The 17,782-nt window shown below is 35.6% G+C and overlaps 1 protein-coding gene across 4 annotated transcripts; it reads left to right on the top strand.

The window, feature by feature from the left end:
• The first annotated feature begins 136 nt into the window (after nt 1-136).
• On the top strand, nt 137-17,451 carry RPAP3 (RNA polymerase II associated protein 3). Of its 4 annotated transcripts, none has more exons than XM_080348825.1 (17): nt 137-214; nt 2,478-2,636; nt 3,225-3,365; nt 3,846-3,968; nt 5,066-5,193; nt 5,765-5,886; nt 6,256-6,326; nt 7,289-7,420; nt 8,740-8,867; nt 10,524-10,645; nt 11,072-11,142; nt 11,290-11,406; nt 11,969-12,180; nt 13,381-13,576; nt 14,248-14,345; nt 15,739-15,839; nt 16,933-17,451. In XM_080348825.1, exons 2-17 carry the CDS (start codon nt 2,484-2,486, stop codon nt 17,025-17,027), a joined length of 2,010 nt encoding a protein of 669 aa, XP_080204951.1. In that variant the 5' UTR covers nt 137-214; nt 2,478-2,483; the 3' UTR covers nt 17,028-17,451. The 4 variants fall into 4 exon arrangements, 3 of the variants coding, with proteins under 3 accessions (XP_080204951.1, XP_080204950.1, XP_080204949.1); XM_080348823.1 differs by lacking the exon at nt 137-214 and adding an exon at nt 367-501; XR_013922436.1 differs by lacking the exon at nt 16,933-17,451 and having other exon boundaries at nt 157-214; nt 14,255-14,345.
• Nucleotides 17,452-17,782: the final 331 nt, after the last annotated feature.

Genomic DNA, 17,782 nt, shown 5'->3' with positions numbered 1-17,782 from the left:
TGACACGTGAGGCGGCGGGGGCGTGGCCAGGCAGCGCGGGGGGCTGCGGACCGCGGGCCGGCAGAGGCAGCGCATGCGCTCCTGTGCCACCGCGCTGCCCCGCCCTCTTCCCCGGGGTTTGTCCCGCTGCGGGGCCGCGGTGCATCCTGGGAGGAGGCTCGGCTGCGCGGGGAGGGCGTCCGGCGGCGGCGGGAAGAGGCGGGACCCGGCGCAGGTGAGGCCGAGGCTGGGCCTGGTCTCCGGTGCTGCCTCTGCGCAGCCTGCGGCTCGCCGGGCCACGCGGGGCTGCAGGCGAGGGGGGCCCCGTTCTGAGGGACATCGTCTGTAACGGCGGGCGGTGCGGGGGCGGGTGTCGGAACTCAGACGGGCTGGTTTTGCCCCGGGGCCTTTTCGGCGTGAGCCCGGGCCTCCGGGGCGCGGCCTCGGCTGCCCGCCAGGCCTCCTGGGTAACGCGGCTGCTCCCCCGTGGAGCCGCTGGGCCAAGGCATCCTCGGGCGTTGGGTAAAGCAAGGGAAAGCCCTGGCGCTGAGATTCTAATAAAGTTGCTTTAAAGCGCCTAAGAGCCGCCCTGCCCCGGAGCCTGGGCCAGCGGGGGATGAAGGTTGCTGCCAAGCTGTAGGCAGCAAACAGGCCAGTGCACGGGTGTCAAACTCATTTTCGCCTCGGGGGCAACATCAGCCTTGCGGTTGCCTTCAAAGGGCCGAATGCAATTTTAGGACTGTATAAATGTAACTGCTTGTAGTTACCCTGGGCTAGTGGGTAACAGGAGCAGGAGTACACCGTAAACTTGTGCAAGACACTTTAGAATGCCAGAAAACAAACAGCTAGATTTAATATTAGATTTTCACATGTATGTGAATATTATTTTAGTTAGTGATAGCAAAAAGGACAGTTCAGCAGATCACAATGTAGTTTCTTATGCCTTTTGAAGCATCTTGTTCTAGCTACTGTTACCTGAGGTGTGCGAAGTGATACAGAATATTAGGTGTGTCCATGACCAGTTTTCATGAAATGAGCTGGCTAAATATTGTGGAGACAGTTCAGTATGGGGGAACAGTTGTAGACAGAAAAGTAAAAATAACACCTGAATTGGAAAGATGATGAAAAATACCCATTTATTTGGGCTTTACCTAGAGTTTCTTTCAGATTAGTTTCAAGCAGGCAAAATATTTAAAAGATTTCAGGAAAAATATATTGCTAAGGGTAAGCATGTTACCACCTATGCATAGGAGGTAACTAGGGAGAAGCACAGCTTTTATATCAGGGCATCTGCTCAGCTGCTTACTCCTGAGATCCAAAAACTGCTTTTGCTTTGGTCACATTACTTCATTAGTAACATGCAGCATATTTTTCCATCTTTTATGAGACTTAGTCTGTAATTATGGACAGTGTATTGTATTGCGGAAATCATTAGCTTGGTTTGTCTTGTATGTTTTTATATTTCTATAGGTTATTGTTTCACTGGATGTTAAAAATAATTAAATAAAAATTTGGTCCTTTCTCTCCCTTAAAAGTTGTGTGTACTATCTATAAATAGCTTATATGAGGATTGTAACTGATCCTGAAATTCTTTCAGTCAAGAAGTTATAGTATCAACTGTTCATAGCTTTCTTTGGCTAAGTCTGTAGTTAGTTCACCATGAATTACTTATTCATGATTGTTTTCAAAATAATTTTGGCTTTTTGTGCTATGGAGTGTACAAATGTGGAGATTTTTTTTCAGTTGTAACCAAGAGTTTTTTTAAGGTTGCTTTTTACTTGTGACTTGATATTTCTGTGAAAATAAAACATCTTTCATTAAAGACACTACAGTTAAGAAAACAAAATTTATGAAGGCTATTAAATATTAATAATTATTAAGCAGTATTTTAAGGATTTGGGGGGCACATTCAAATAACATTCTGGATTTGTAATTCATTGGACTTGGTAATAAAACACTTCATGTGTTTACTCATTCCTGTCCTAAAAAATGTGTGCATATTTGAGCTCACTTACTGGTAGCAGTTGAAAGTGCTTTTGGGGTTTGTTTGTCAGATGATGTGTTTATGTTCAGATACAAGGCAGAATGTATACCTTAATTGCCTTTTTATGTTAAAACTTAAACATTAGTGTGTCAAATTTTATTTCATTCCGTTGTCTGGGAAACACTGCAGAAGTTGATTTAAACTCAGATCACCTTGTTATCATTTTAAGCATTTTCACTGACTTGTTGGGCCCTTTACTTTACACTTAGTTAGGAAAGCATGACTTGGTGTTCCAATATACTTTCTTTTATCTAAAAAATGTGGCTTCTCATTGTTTTTTCAAAGATATTTAAATTATGTTTCTTCTTAGTCTCTTATTATATTATATTCCTACTATGCTATTGGGAAGCCTGTTTTACATGTAAGTCAGATTTGTCATTTTGAAGTATCTAGCTTCCTTCAGTACATATTTTCCAGTTCTCTTTATAAAGGTTTTTTCCTTGAAATTTGACAGATCACAATGAGTTCACCAAATAAAGCACTAGAACTACAGCTGCAAATGAAGCAAAATGCTGAAGAGCTGCAGGATTTTATGAGAGAATTGGAGAGCTGGGAAAAAGATATTAAAGAAGTGGATTCTGAACTCCGGAAACAGAGCGGTGTCCCAGAAGAGGTAAAAATCACAAGTCCAATGTCAATATTAACTCAGCCATTCATGTGATCGTGTTTATAATAATTACTTTCTGCTTCTGCAAAATTACATGTATTGACTTAAAATATCTGAATAGAAGGTGTGAGCTGACTCTGATGATTTGTTCCTCATCTGAAGCAGACCAAAGATTTCTCTGTAAACAGTTCCACCAACAGCTGTGGGGCAGTAGCCTCTGGAGGTGATGGGGCCAGTAAATTTTTAATCAGTTCCAGGTAGATCTAGAACGATATTTATGTTTGTAGCATCAGTATTATTTGTGGCTGACTTTTAATGTATTGATGTTATTATTCACTGATACTCTGCAGACAATTGTCTACTGAAGCTTAACTTTATATCCTACATGTAATATCTGCTATTATTATGTATTGAAAGATAGAAAACTTGCTGTCCTTAGTGGTTTTGTAGCATTCCTGAGAATAGCTTGCTGGGTGAATTTCTAAAATAAGCCAGTAGACACAGATGCTATATCTAGTTATGGGTATTACAGATTCTTCAGTACAAGTGACTTTCATGCATCTGTTTTGTAATAAATTACTTATTTCAATTTAGAATTTGCCACCAATTCGAAATAAAGCTTTTAAGAAAAAGAAGAAAAACAAAAGTAAGCTCCCTTCAAAGATAACCAGCGTGGAAAACAAGAAAAACAAGATCAAGTCTTATGATTATGAAGCATGGGGAAAACTTGATGTGGTGAGTCAGAATATTGGCTTGTTAACTTAGTCCTGTTCCCAGTTGATTATGTCTTAAATGAGATTTTCTTATAGTGCTGGAAGTTCAGTCCGCAGGTCAGTATCTTACTGGGCTGGGTACTATATAAAAACAAAAAGCAACTTTCTTCCAAAAAGGTCATATGTTTAAAATTTGGAATATTAAGAAATACTAGTTTTCTGTTGACTGTGCTCTCAACAGCAAATCAAATTTAACTTTAAGGAAAAAGCATGGTTGAACTATAAATCTATTAAAAGGTCATAATTCTAATAGAATATAAGACTAAACATGGTTGGCAGTATTAGAGGATAGGTCTCGGACTTTGAAAGTGTGGAATGCTCCTTGGTAAAGAGGACTTGAGCAGTAGAGATTTTTAAAAATGCACTACTAATTCTCCTAAGGTCTTACTTTGTTTTGTATCATTAAATTATAATGAAGTTAATTTATTTTTATCTGTTGCAGGATAAAATACTTGAAGAACTTGATAAAGAAGATAGTACTCATGATTCTGTATCTCCAGAATCAGACTCAGAGGAAGATGGAATCCATATAGATGCAGAAAAATCTCTTGCAGAGAAGGAAAAGGTGGTAGCATTATAACTGTTTATTATATTTGTTATTTGGGCCAGTTCTGTTTAATATCTTCATCAGTGATCTGGGTGAGGGGATCAAGTGCACCCTCAGTAAGTTTGCAGATGACACCAAGTTGGTCGGGAGTGTTGATCTGCTCAAGGGTAGGAAGGCTCTGCAGAGGAATCCGTCCAGGCTGGATCATTGCCATATGGATCAAACTGGTGTTTACCTCAACACAAGGGCTGAATGCCCCAAACTAAATTACTGAGAATTTAAGATTAGTTCCTTTGCAAGGCCAGTACATCTGGGAATGATGGGCAAACTTGTCTGTCTTCCCAGCCTTGGTAATGGCAAGTTGGTACCACTTCAGTGTTACCTTATTTTACAAGTAGAATACAGCAAAGCTTATCTCATGCTTCATTGCCATGTGAGTTACACCAAGTCAGTTGTATGGCAACTTCTGTAGTTCTGAGAAACTTCTTTGTTTACAAACAATCACCTAACACCATATGTCAGTCCATACTTTCCTTCAGTAGGGTTTCTTGGATTTTTTTATTTTTTTTTTACCGTCTGCATGGGTGACATCTGCCTTCTTTCCCTGCTGCTGTAGAAATTCCACAATTTATAATCTGCAGTCTGCACTGAGAAACTGAGATATCTTTGACTATTATCGTGTGGGCTGCAGTGAAGCATTTGATGGCACACAGAATGAAAGTTCTGTCCCAAACGAGGCAGAAATGAGAATATTTACCTTGGAAAGCAAAGATGCCTAATCTAGTTACTAAAAGCTCAAAAAAACTTAAGTAATTCTCTTTGGCAATGTAAGCAGTTATTATGTGCGTGTTATAGGTGTCTGGAAATGACCTACAGGTACTGAAATTAGGTGTATAGTAAAACACTCCTATTGCATAAATCTTGAGAAATAATATGGGATACTTGGAATATTTTAGTGAAAAGTAATGTTTTACTGTAAAGGAGTACTTTGTGAGAGATGTTAAACAAAAATATTTGAGCATTCTAAAATACAAGATCGAATTTTTTCACCAAAAATTATTAATATGTCTTTGAATGTACAACAATTTGCTAATAAGAGTTTCCTCTGTTTACAGGGTAATAACTACTTTAAACAAGGGAAGTTTGATGAAGCTATAAAATGCTATACTAGAGGGATGCATTATGATCCCTACAATCCAGTATTGCCCACAAACAGAGCATCGGCTTTTTATAGAATGAAAAAGTAAGGCTTGTTAAATCCTTAAATATTTTTTTCTTTCAGATGCTACCTTCAGATTTTCTATCTGATAATTTATTATGCTATACTACAGTCTGAGTAAGACTGCTATTGCAACCTGCTTTGCAGTTTCAAAGCAAAATACGAATTGATGGCATAAGGAATCTGGTAGTCTCTCATCTTTTTTCCCCTCTGCTTTCATGCTGGATGTTCACTGTCTTCTCTGTTACAGTGTGAGACTTCAAAAAAAGAAAAGAGAGTGAGATAAAGTTCACTATCTAATTTGCCTTTCAGATTCAGTAATCTCTGAGGCTTTAATTTGTTTTGAGAGAAGAAAGGGCATAGGAGAGTTGGTTATTCTTTCTTTTGCCGCAGAGATTGTTTGCCTCTCTTTCCTTTCCTGTTTTAATGACTTCTGAATTGAGAGATGTTTAAGTACTTGTTCTTTGCCCCTTCTGAAGCATGTAACATTTCCACTTTAAAGAAAACCTGTAAAGCTTCAGAGTAAGCTAACTTGCTGAAGTTCTGTTTTTTGTTACCTAGATGTGTCCAAACTAACTCATTCATATTTTTATAGGTATTCTGTTGCAGAATCTGACTGCAATTTAGCACTTGCTTTAGATAAGAATTACACAAAGGCGTATGCCAGAAGAGGGGCTGCTCGCTTTGCTTTGAAGAATCTTCAAGGTGCTAAAGAAGGTGGGTCTTGTTTCAATTCTTTCCTTATAAGAGATACAAACTGTTCATCTTTCTGCTTGATTAAAACTTGTGTGATTTGTTTATTTGGTGTAGGAATTTAATTTTCATTTCCTGTAAACAAAGAAATGATATATGACATATTCTTCTGGCAAGGTAAAATTCAAACGGCAAGTCTAAATGGTTACTGTAGGCATTAGAAGTTCTATAATAATTCAGTGTTAAATGTTTTAGAACAATGTGTTCCTTTAATATCTCAGGCTTTTTAGGTAACTACAAAAAAGAGTTCTCTGAAAAGAATGCTATTATTTTATGTTCTGGTTACTAACCTATAGTTCCTAACTGAAATACTGTTTTCTGATCTTTTGATAGATTATGAAAAAGTTTTAGAGCTGGATGCAAACAACTTTGAAGCAAAAAATGAACTGAAGAAAATTCATCAGGTAATAAGATTAATAGGTCCTAACATAAGTTAATGCAGATATAAACTGAAGAGGGTGTATTAATTTATCACAAGAACTGAATTCATTGAACTCTTATGTGCTTTTTCTGGCATTTAAACTGCCTTGAGGTACAAATCTGTAATTGAGTTTCTTCTGGATTAACTAGCATGTATGCAAACATCAGTGTGATGGTGGGTTATCAAACTAAGACTGGATGCGTGTACTGACATCTGTGTTTTTTTTTAAAAAAAATCTTCCCTCAGATGTTTTTCTACCTCCTGTGTTAATGTTTTGTTTGTTTGTTTTGCTTTTGTTTTTTTGTTTTTTTTTTTCAGTCATGCTTAGTATTTTGTAGCAAGGTAGCACTACATATGAGAGAACCTCAGTGTTCTCTTGGCAGTAAGGCTGAACCCTTAACCTGCTTGTAGCCCCACTGATTTCTGTGGTCTACCAAAACAGAAAGTAGCTTTATGCCTATGAGGACATAATACTCTACTGCAAGTCTGATGACAGGGAGAGAAGGTTAATTATGATGACCTCAGTAATTATAAGCTCACTCGTCATTACTGTATGAATATGTTTATACCTCTTCACCTGTAGTTTTGAAAGTACTTGAAAAAATGTAGTTTCAGAATGAAGACCCATAGTCTCCATGATTGAAGAAATAAATTATTTGTGAATTGGAATACATATAAACAGGTTCACTGGGTTATTTACATTGTGCTTCAGAAATAACATACTTTTTATTTGCCAATATTCTGACTCGCAGTCCCTCACTGAAATACATTTTTGAGAACAATTTAGAATGATTTCTTCAATTTGCATTCAACTTACAACACAAGCACTTCTGTTAAAATGCTTGGTGATTTTTAAATCTTAAAAGTTCAGAATTTATCATAATTTTATGTTATGAAAATCTGTAAGTGGGAGAAATACTGAGTAAAAAAAATACATATTCGCAGGCTCTGTCATCAAAAGAAAGTGCAGAACAAAAAGAGCTTGAAGATACAGTCAGACCAGAGTTAACAGATGAAGAGAAGAAGTGCATTGAAGACCAGCAGCTCAAGCAGAAGGCTATTACAGAAAAAGATCTGGTAAGTCACAGGTGGTGGAACAGGAGAGAACTAGCAAAGAAAAATGTTGTGTTGTGCTATTAGCTATGCGATTGTGTTAATTAAACTTGGTACTGTCTTGAACTTCGTAAATACAATGTCCTTGATATAACCTTAATTGTTTCCCATTTTGGGCTATATAGGGACCAGAGGGGAACAGTAAGTTCTGTTTGGACTCTTCTGGAGGAATAATTATACAAGGTAGCTTTTACAGCCCAAATTGTACCTGATACATTTTAAATTTGTAGCAAAATAAGTAGAACTTGAACTGTATCTTACAGAGATCTCATTTCTCCAATATTATATGCATCTTGACCCCTGCTTGTCCAAGTTGAGTTGTGGACTATTTCCCGTGTTTTCAAATCTCTGATTACATGGTCAAAAGTAGTTATAAAAAGGACTTGAGGGAGTGCAGGCAACATTGACAATAAAAATGTATTTCTGGATACATGGTCTTGATTCACAGTTAGTTTATTGATTTCTCCATCTCCCTAGTGCTGCAATTAAGAAATAACATTAGCAACTAAAATATAATTTTGTTTCTGTTCTCTTTTCTAGCTATTTAACTTCTGACTTTTTATCAATATTCAGATTTCCTACACTGGTTGTAAGAGGTAATTAGTAGGAAGAGAATGAAAGCATACATTAAGTAGGTAAAACAGAACAAAAGTTTGAAAAGGTCAGGGAAAATAAATTTCAGTCTAGTGCAATACTTTATTGGCAGCAGAGTTGAGTAGTAGCGGACAAGATAACACATGGCTTTATGAGTACAGAGAAGCAAAAAATAGTCTCTTGGAACCAAACAAAAAACATAATGTAATTTTCTTGTATGGAACATTATTTAGAAAATAACAGCAACATTTGGGCCAAACTAATATTTCAGGATAACAGTTTCATAGATGTAGCAGGATAGAGAAGGTTTTGTGCAGCACAGAAAGGTGTCTTGAAAGGGGAATTGTAAAGGTTCAGCTTGCGTTTAAATTCAGGAGGTACATAATGACTTATCCTGCACATCAAGGGTAAAGAAAAATCACAAGATACGGACTTATAAATCTGCACTTGATCTATGTGTATAGCATTTTTTTTTTAAATCCTTGAAGTTCTAGGAAAAAATAAGATATTTTTGTGGTCTGTCTCCAGGCTTAGATATGAAGAAATATGCCATAAATATCTGCCCTGATGTGGGTGTTCTTTGTGATCCATCTTCTTGATATTGTGACCCTGTCTACTAAAAGGGATAAGAAAAACTCATTGTACTAGATCTTTCTCAACGCTATTTTTCTCTAATCTAAATATTACAGGGTAATGGTTATTTCAAAGAAGGAAAGTATGAGGCTGCAATAGAATGTTATACCCGTGGTATAGCTGCAGATGGCACCAACGCGCTTCTGCCAGCTAACAGAGCCATGGCCTATCTGAAGATTGAAAAGTAAGTCAGGTTGCATGGGCTGTACTGTTTCTTTCTTTGTTACGAAGTAGATATTCACTGAAGTTGAGTTACTGTCACTCCTAATTCTTTCTAGAATTCAGTACAGGGTAAATGGTAATTTATCCTGTAAGGGAGAGAAAACAACTCAATATGTGTGATCTTACAATGCGTTTCATAGGTAAGAAGTTTCGAGAAAATAGAAACTGTAATTTCATACTGATGCTAAAGTTTGCTTTTCATTCTTTCATGTGTCTAAAACTTTAGATATTCACCTCTCTCAAAGGACTTGCCAGAAGCTTTATGTCTTTTTTTTAACCATAAAACCCAGTCAGCTACTAAATGTTGCACTGTAAAAAGAAGTGGATTATGACCTCTGAATTCAAAGGGAATGGAGAGGAGTTTTTTCTGGAAATGTTCATATTTTGATGTATTTTTCCTTAACTCCACTAATGGAGATATGAATGTGTAGTTAATTTATTTTTAATTAAGCTTTATTTAAATAATCCAGTAACAGTAGTAAATGCATTCTTTCTAGCAAATGAGAGAAATTTCATGTGATCAGTTTTGAAATCTGGATTTTTTTTGACTCCCCGATGGTATGGTAGTTTAAACCTTTTAAAATGGTAGCATAAGAAGCAGAGAGCTGAGCATTATTTTGATCTTCTGTTCTAACATGATGTGGTTGGGTATCTGTAGAGACAATACATTGATCTCAAATTATGAGAGAGTAAAATAGGTAGCACAGGTAATATTTCTGACGTAGCATCTGTAATTTAGTACTGAAGCCATAGAGGGCATCATAATGCAAATCATGTTCTCAGAGAATCAGGGAAGTGATACTTTAATTGAATTGACCAAGCAAGAAAATTGATTTTGTATGATATATCACTGTATCATGAGTCTTTACATTTCAAAGAGGACCCAAACATAAAACGAAACAGAAGCTCATTGGTATTCTTATGAACCTCTAGAATTGATAAGAACTGGAAAAAAAAAAATACTGTTCCCATAAATTTAGTGATACATTGAAGGAAGAGAAGAGGAATGAATGAAAATACTTAAATATGCACATAGTGGAATCATTAATATAACTGGAGTGAAGAAATTTGGTCTTACAGTGGAGTAAAGGACTTTAATGCAAGAGCATACTGACTTCTCATTCTTGAAGTAGTTAAGGACAAGTCACAAAAATTCAGATGTAGAGAAATTGTCATTTATGCTTGCTTCTCCTTTCTTGCCTCTTTTTTATTTTTTTTTTTTTTTGCAGGTTTCTTTGTAGTGATATTTCTGCTTTTTGGAAGTACAAAACTATGATACTGACTTTCATTTTAAAGCTATTTAGCGTTTAAAGTGGATTCTGGTCTGACAGGCTTTAAGCATTTATTTTCACAGAGGAAATTAATTTCTCTGTGATGATAAAAAGAGAATTATCAGTTTGCCATGAGATACCAAAAGATAGGGTGAAATTTCAAGGTACTGAGAATCCATATTTTGTATGTTGACTTTTATTTTGCATTTTAGCTCAGTGATGTGTATTTACATGTATATAGGTAATTACTTTCTGTCTTCATATTTTAATTGTTTTGGGTAGCTCTGTCTTTTCTGTTGAAACTGTGTTTTGAAACATCATTAATTATGTACTACTCTTTCAATGAGATATGAAGAGGCAGAACAAGACTGTACACAAGCTCTGCTCTTGGATGCCTCCTATTGTAAAGCCTTTGCCAGAAGAGGATCTGCCAGAGTTGCTCTTGGAAAGCTGGAAGAAGCTGTGCAAGGTATGGCTTTGAATTAGCCTAAGTGTGAGAGGTAAAGGATGAGTATAAGGACATCTTGATTTTTTTTGTTTTAATCTTCTAATACCAATTAAATCAGTTGCTGACTAACTTAGGCAATGGGGGCAAAAGTTAAGAACGATGGGGTTCTGTTGTGTTTCATTGAACCTGTGTAAAACTTTTTGTGTTGGTATCCACATGAATGAAAGACAGTTTTGTGTGAAATTACAACTATTGTTGCTTATGATAAGTAGTAACAAATAGTTTGAAAACTGTGTTTAAAACTAGGTAATGATATAAGCATTATGATGACTTACCTGCCTTTAATTATTTTAGATCTCTGAAAGGAAAACGCAAGGTTTAAAAATTTGTCAGAAGTACTTTCTAACTTGAAATGTCTACAGTTTTTGTATGTTGTTTTTCACTCAGATTTTGAAGCAGTTCTGAAGTTGGAACCTGGAAATAAACAAGCAATAAATGAACTCACTAAAATAAGGAATGTATGTATACTTGTGATTTTTTTTTTTTTGTGTAAGCCTGTAGTAATAGAATTTGAATGTTTTCATTCTTTATTATGTAGTTTTTAACATATCTTATAATTATTCCTCAATTTTTGTATCTTTTGGACAACTTACTATTTTTTTCAGGAATTGGCTGAGAAAGCACAGCAGACGCATCAAGAATATCCCTCAGTATTGATAAAAGAATCAGAAATAAAAAATATAGTGAAAGTGATTGATAATCCATTACACTTGAAATCAACAGTAAGTTGTTTTTTTGTGAGTAGCTTTCTATAGTGACAGGAAAATTAGAGCTTAAAGTTAAAATTCACTCCTTGCTTATTTATGTGGGCTAACTCCTGATAGATACAGCTTGCCTGTAAAAAGCCCAAAATTTACAGATTTATGCTGTTGATATTTTTCAATAACATAACTCCAGCATTTCCCTGTGTGTGTGACAGTAGCCATGGTGTAAGCATTCAGCCTGCAGTAGCACACACAGAAATACGGTGTATGCACATCTGTAATGTTAAATGGGGTGATAAGTGGGAAAACAGAAAGCAGATTCTGAGATTCTCTACAGTAAGGATAACCTCGTTTATGAGGGTAGGGCAATAAAATTATCATATAAGGCTTCCTGTAGAATGTCATGAAGTTTCTTTTTTTGCCATTTATCTTTATTTAATGTATCTTCCATGTGCACCACCAGAGGTGAAACTGATTATCATGAGATTATTTAAAATGAAACACAGCTGTTTATCTATGGGCTTTTATATACACTGATGTTGAGGCTAAACACAGGACATGAGGTTTGTGTTCTGTTTAGAAGCCTTTACGAAGAATACCCATTGAAGAAATTGATGATGACACAACAAATAGTGATTTGCCCACCACTGCTTCTTCAGTCAGTAACTGGAGGAATTCAATGAGCATTGAAGGAACAGAGAATCTAGATGAAGATGATCAGTTGGCTGCAATGGACATTCCAAAAGCAAAGCACTTGAAAATAGAGGAAATCAGTGATGCGTCACCTTTACAGTAAGTATAAAAATTCTGATTCTCTTTTTCTAAGGTAAATGTAGTTGAAGTATAATCTTCATTTTCAGATTTCTACATGTGATGAGGTATTAAACATATTTTGGACAATTTGAATGAAAAAGAAAACGTTGAAAGAAACTACAGTTCTTATGACTGCCTCTTTGATCGGGTAGTAATTAAGACAAATATGATCTATTTAGTGTCGGATGGAAAACTAGTCTCCTTACATTTCAAATATAAAAAAGTTCATCGTATTTCCTATATGCCATACTCTCTTCCTTGTGCACTTCATCTTCCCTAGCTATGAATTTTATTTGTCACGTTTTAGAGTAGATGCTGAGCAGAGTTCAAACACTTTTTACACACCAGTTGTGTGAGAGAAAAGGAGCAGGCGAGAGTGTCACCGCTCTTTTCCATGCTGAACAGGCAGCTGATAACTTCAGGTTTGGTCAAAGTTCCCAAGTTCCACTGTGTTAGCTGAGCAAACTCAAGTCTGGTTGACTGAAACTGGGCTCAAGTGTAGAAGCTACTGGCCTGACTTGATCCTACTAAGTGTTGGAACTCTACTTGTTGTCCGCTTAGGAGAGCGCTGTATGCGTTGGCATCATCTCAGTTCTGCTAATAGTAAATACGTTTTATGGAATTCTGATGGAAGAATTTATATAAGAAACACAAACACCAGCCTTTTCCAACTCAGTCAGGTGAATTTACTGTGAAGTGTTGAAGAAAAAAATATATATCTTAGCTGTTTTATAACTTCTGAAAAATAAATGGACTTAACTGACAAATTATAGGACAAAAAATAGCTCCACTGTAATCAGTGTTGAAAACAGTTTGTTCATTGGACATGGTTATTGTTTTGCATTGTGAAATTGCAGAAAATGTAATTTTTTTTTCAGTTGTGTATGGTAGCAATCATACCATAAAATGCAGTTATTTCCAGAAACAAAGTAGAGAAAGGCAGAGCATATTTGTAAGTATTTGCAGATGTATGTTTTTTCAGAAAAGATTGATTGAGTATCAAACTTCCATAATTTGAAGGGTTTTTTAGATACCTGCTTGAACTGAAATACATTATTTTTAAAAATTTTGATACTATTTTAGATTTTTTAAGGAACTGAAAGGTCTCCAGCTAGGAGGTCTCAGTGTAGGATTTTCTTAAATGTTTTCTTGGTTATGTTTTTCAAAATCTCTTTGCAGGCATCTTGCTAGTGTGAAAGGAATTTCATCGGTATTGCATCCATCTTTCCCTGTGAACAAAGAGCAAGAGAAAGAAATCAAAAGGTCATTCAGCTCTGCTTATCCAGTCCCTGCCATTCCTGCAAATTCTTTCCAGCTTGAGTCTGACTTCAGGAAGTTAAAAGACTGCCCAGAACATATGTACTTGTACCTGAAGGTATGAGACGTAGTATTGATTAACAGTGCTTGGACAGTTTCTTCAACTGACATGGAAGAAACAGCACAGGCTTAGGTGGAAAGGTTCGCTGTGTCTTAACAGTGTACAACAGTCACTTTTGTTAGTTGTCCTCACATAATGCTAAGGACTTTGATCCACATTTCAGTATTTGTCCTCTTGTACCTGGCTTTCCACATACCTCGCTTTGAGTACAGTCTTCGCATAATCTGTCTCTTCTTTCAAATGTAGACCCTGATTCTGTAAAGAGTTAAATGTACAAGTAACAAATTGTAGTTTTTCAAATGAATGCTTCTAGGGTAGTTAGACATAGCAACATTCTTATTTCTTTAGACTGGAAAATGGCTGAAACACATCTAGTTAATGTGTACTTCTGCTTATGTATATTTTGTAAAAAATCGCTTAGAATTCTTTTAAAAGAGATTAGCAATTTTGACCAAAAAAAAGTAATGTTCAGTGTCAAATAGTGCAAGTGATTTGTTTTTGTTGGTTTGGTTTGGGTTGGTTTTGGGTTTGTTGTGTTTTGGTTTTTTTTGTTTTTTCATGTATTTAGCATTGTTCAAGCTATTCTAAAAACTCATTTCTAATTCTTATGACTCAACTGTATTTTTTTTTTTTGCCTAAAAGTAACACTTTTTAAATTTTTTCCAAAGCAAATAGAGCCTTCGCTTTATCCAAAACTGTTCCAGAAATCCTTAGATCCAGATTTGTTTAACCAGATACTGAAAATTCTACATGATTTCTACATTGAGTAAGTTTAACTCTTCCTTTGTTTTACATTGCTTATTACTATTCTGATTTTTTGCCTTGTTTTGTTTTGTTTTGTTTTTTGTCCCTAGCCCCACCATTGGGCTTACAAAATCATTTCCAGCATGCAGCATTACATGAGCATCATGCAGTAATTGGAATGATTCAATTATTCCTTCTAAAGAAATTAAACATATCTTGAAAAATCATATAGAAAAGAAGTAAAGAAATAAATAGACTTTTTGTATGTTGTTGAATTCGGTTCTGCTAAATAGCATCGGAAACTGTATATTAGATTGCATGAAAAAGATTTTCATTACATTACTGTGCACATTCTGTTATGACATATAATTGCACAGCATTACCTTTCTATATTAACTTTCTAATGCTGAGAAATGCAGCGGGTTTCATTTTTGTGCGATGCTTGTTGTGGTGCATTCCAGCTTGTATTTTTAATTACCTGCTAGCATTTTAAAGCAGCTTGTAGTAAATGTGTATTGGAGCTACAAGTTCTGATTGTTACAAATACTAACAAGGCAGGACCTGACAAGTATTTTTTGAATTTCTGTCCAAGCTACAATTTGAGTCTTAAAGTATATTTTGCCTGTCAGAGGTAGTGTACCACTTCTCTGAATTACTCTGAGAGCACACACTCAGAGTGTTTTTAGGGTGTTGATTTACGTTTGCTTTTCTCCATGAAACAATGTTAGCCATTTTCTCGCTTTCTTTAAAAGTAAATATCCATCATGTGGGTAGAACATGACATCTTAAAGAGACGTAGTCCTGCATTTGGTGGTATGACATATAAAGGCTAGGAAGTTGAAATTGTCTGCAGTAAGGTAAAAGCCATTTCTTCTGGAGGGAAACAGGACAAGTTATGAAAGAAAAAATACTATTTCTTGTTAGTATTTGTAACAAAGACAGTGTCTGTTTACTGTGGACCAGAAAAATGTAAAATTAACGCAATCTAGGCATTTTCTGTATAGATAAAAATGATGGTAACTTTAACGCGATGCTTTTTCCTGAGCTTCCTGTGACCACTTGCCCTCACATACCCCCATATGTGTAAAAATGTTGACGTTATGGCAAGCTGTAAGCATTAAATAGCTATTCTGTACGTGAACAGCTGTCAGATTGCATCAGTCTAGGTTTTTATATTTCTTCACTCTTGCTCTATATCAGAATGATATTTACATAAAGATTTCTGGATGTTGACTTCTTGCTTTGTGGGTGGAAGAATGAACAGGAAAGATGAGAAAGGCAGGGAATATGAGAGAGAGAGAGAAGGGAATTCCATTGGTCCTTTAATTTCTTGTTCCTGAAGTCTTTAATATTGCTTGCTGCTACTGAATCTAATCAAGAGTAGTTATTTTTATATTTCTAATAATCTTCTTTAGGAAAGAGGAGCCATCACTCATCCTTGAAATCCTCCAGAGGCTATCTGAATTAAAAAGATTTGATATGGCGGTAATGTTTATGTCAGGCTCGGAGAAAAAAAGTAAGTAATTCAGTAGTGTCTTTTTAAACTTCATTTGTGATACTGTAGAATCTAGTGCTATTCTTGTTGTTAAGTCCATGTAATAATCAGATAAGATTAGTTAGTTGTCCAGCTTTTTGATTGTTTTAGAAGTTAATATGAATGTCATGTAATTTTTCTTTATCTTTTGATTCCTTATTAATTGTTGAAAACTACACCTAAATAATCTTGTTTCTATCGGTAATACCACTGCATTTTAGTCTGATAAAGCAGGTTCTCCAGCATGTCAGTTTGTAGCTGGTAATGTTGCCAATATATGAACTTGTATGACATCTCTTATCAGAGATGCAAGATATCCAAATTACATAGTTTCCACAGTTTACAACCATTTCTTGGCAATCCTGACTTTACTGTTGGCAAAAAGAATGCAGACATCTCTAAACCACTCAGCCTGGTCATCTGTCCTGTTCTGAGGCATCACTTAAAATTAGTTTGCAATTCAGGATGACATTGGCTGGAGTTCATGATTTAAAAAAGTAGGTTTTGTCTCAAGCATCTTCTTTATTTAGCACACCAGACAAACTATGTAACAGTGAGACACTTATAAGCAGAACATTTATGTGGGACAAAATAATATCAAATTTACTGTCTACAGTAAGTAAGTTTCACTTATAACTATTATACTTTCAAAATTTTGATATCTCAATCTCCTTAAAATAAAATTACTTGTTTTACTTAACTGAAGTACAAGTAAATTCCTCTTATGAATTGCATTCACACCTTTAACCTGATGTAAGTTTTATCTGCCATCTGGCACTTTTATCTGCTGCATTTAATGGCATAGTGCCAAGATAGTAAACAAAATAAAAGCTGTCTGTTTACGTTGTCAGGATTATGTACCTGTTTACAGAAGTGTTACTAGGCAGCTCATGGGCACCAAAACAAAATGAGATTCCCTTTGCTACTTTTTTTCATCCTCTCAGTAGTTCTGAAAATTTACTTGTGTTTCAGCTATATAATCCAACTCTTACTGTCACTGAGGAAAGAACTGGACTAATTTACCTTAAAACTGTGAACTGCAAAAATAAGTTTATGGTGGGATTTTCTTTTACAGTCACACAGGCATTATTCAATCATGTGAACCACATGGGACTGAGAGATACTTCTGTTCAAGAACTGGAGAAGAAATACGGCATTTTCTCTCAGTGAGATGACTGATGTACATTTCTGTTTATGCACTTCTTTCATGCGGAAATCAGCTGAAGAAGCCTATAAAGACTGGAATTTTGCTGCTTTTGTATAAATAATGAAACTATTAAACTTGGTTTAGCCAAATGGCAAGTGCCTGAAGAGGTAATTATCTAGTTCTGCAGGTACATTTGCTTTCCAGCACCTGAAACAATACAGATTTACATTGACTTCAGTAGAACCTGTTTGCCTAAAAAGCAATTGGGCAGATTGCCATTCAAGATTTGTAGATAGATATCTGTATTAAAAGGAAGAAAAAATATTTATAAACATGTTGTTGGTAAGAATCAAATGGTGTATCTTACAAATGTGCATGTTTTTTATTTTTGAAAATAAACTGAATGTGAAGTGAAGATAGTAAATTTTTAAGGAATTCTTTTTTTATTAAGGTGCCTAAATAATTTTTCTTTAAGGATACACCACATCAGAACATGTAATGTGCAAAGCAAACTTGAGTTATGATGGCCAAATAATTCTAGAATTCTTTTATTTGAGTTTACCCAAAAGCTTAGTTTTAGCATTGACTCAACTGTAATTGAAGAATAGAAGGAAGCCAAATACTGTAGAATTAAACTAAAAAGGAAAAACACTTTTTGTCTTTTTTGGTGAGTACTTTTAAAATAATCTCATGAAATTTACCTTTTGGGTCAGTTATTCCTAGGCTCATAAAGCCCTTAGAAGCCTCAGGAAGCTTAAGCAGAATACCTTTCCAGTAT

This window comes from Nesoenas mayeri (genome assembly GCF_963082525.1).
Source record: "Nesoenas mayeri genome assembly, chromosome: 1".
NCBI classification, from domain to species: domain Eukaryota; kingdom Metazoa; phylum Chordata; class Aves; order Columbiformes; family Columbidae; genus Nesoenas; species Nesoenas mayeri.
The sequence above is the reverse complement of the archived record's forward strand: the minus strand, read 5'-3'. Positions and strand labels throughout refer to the sequence as shown.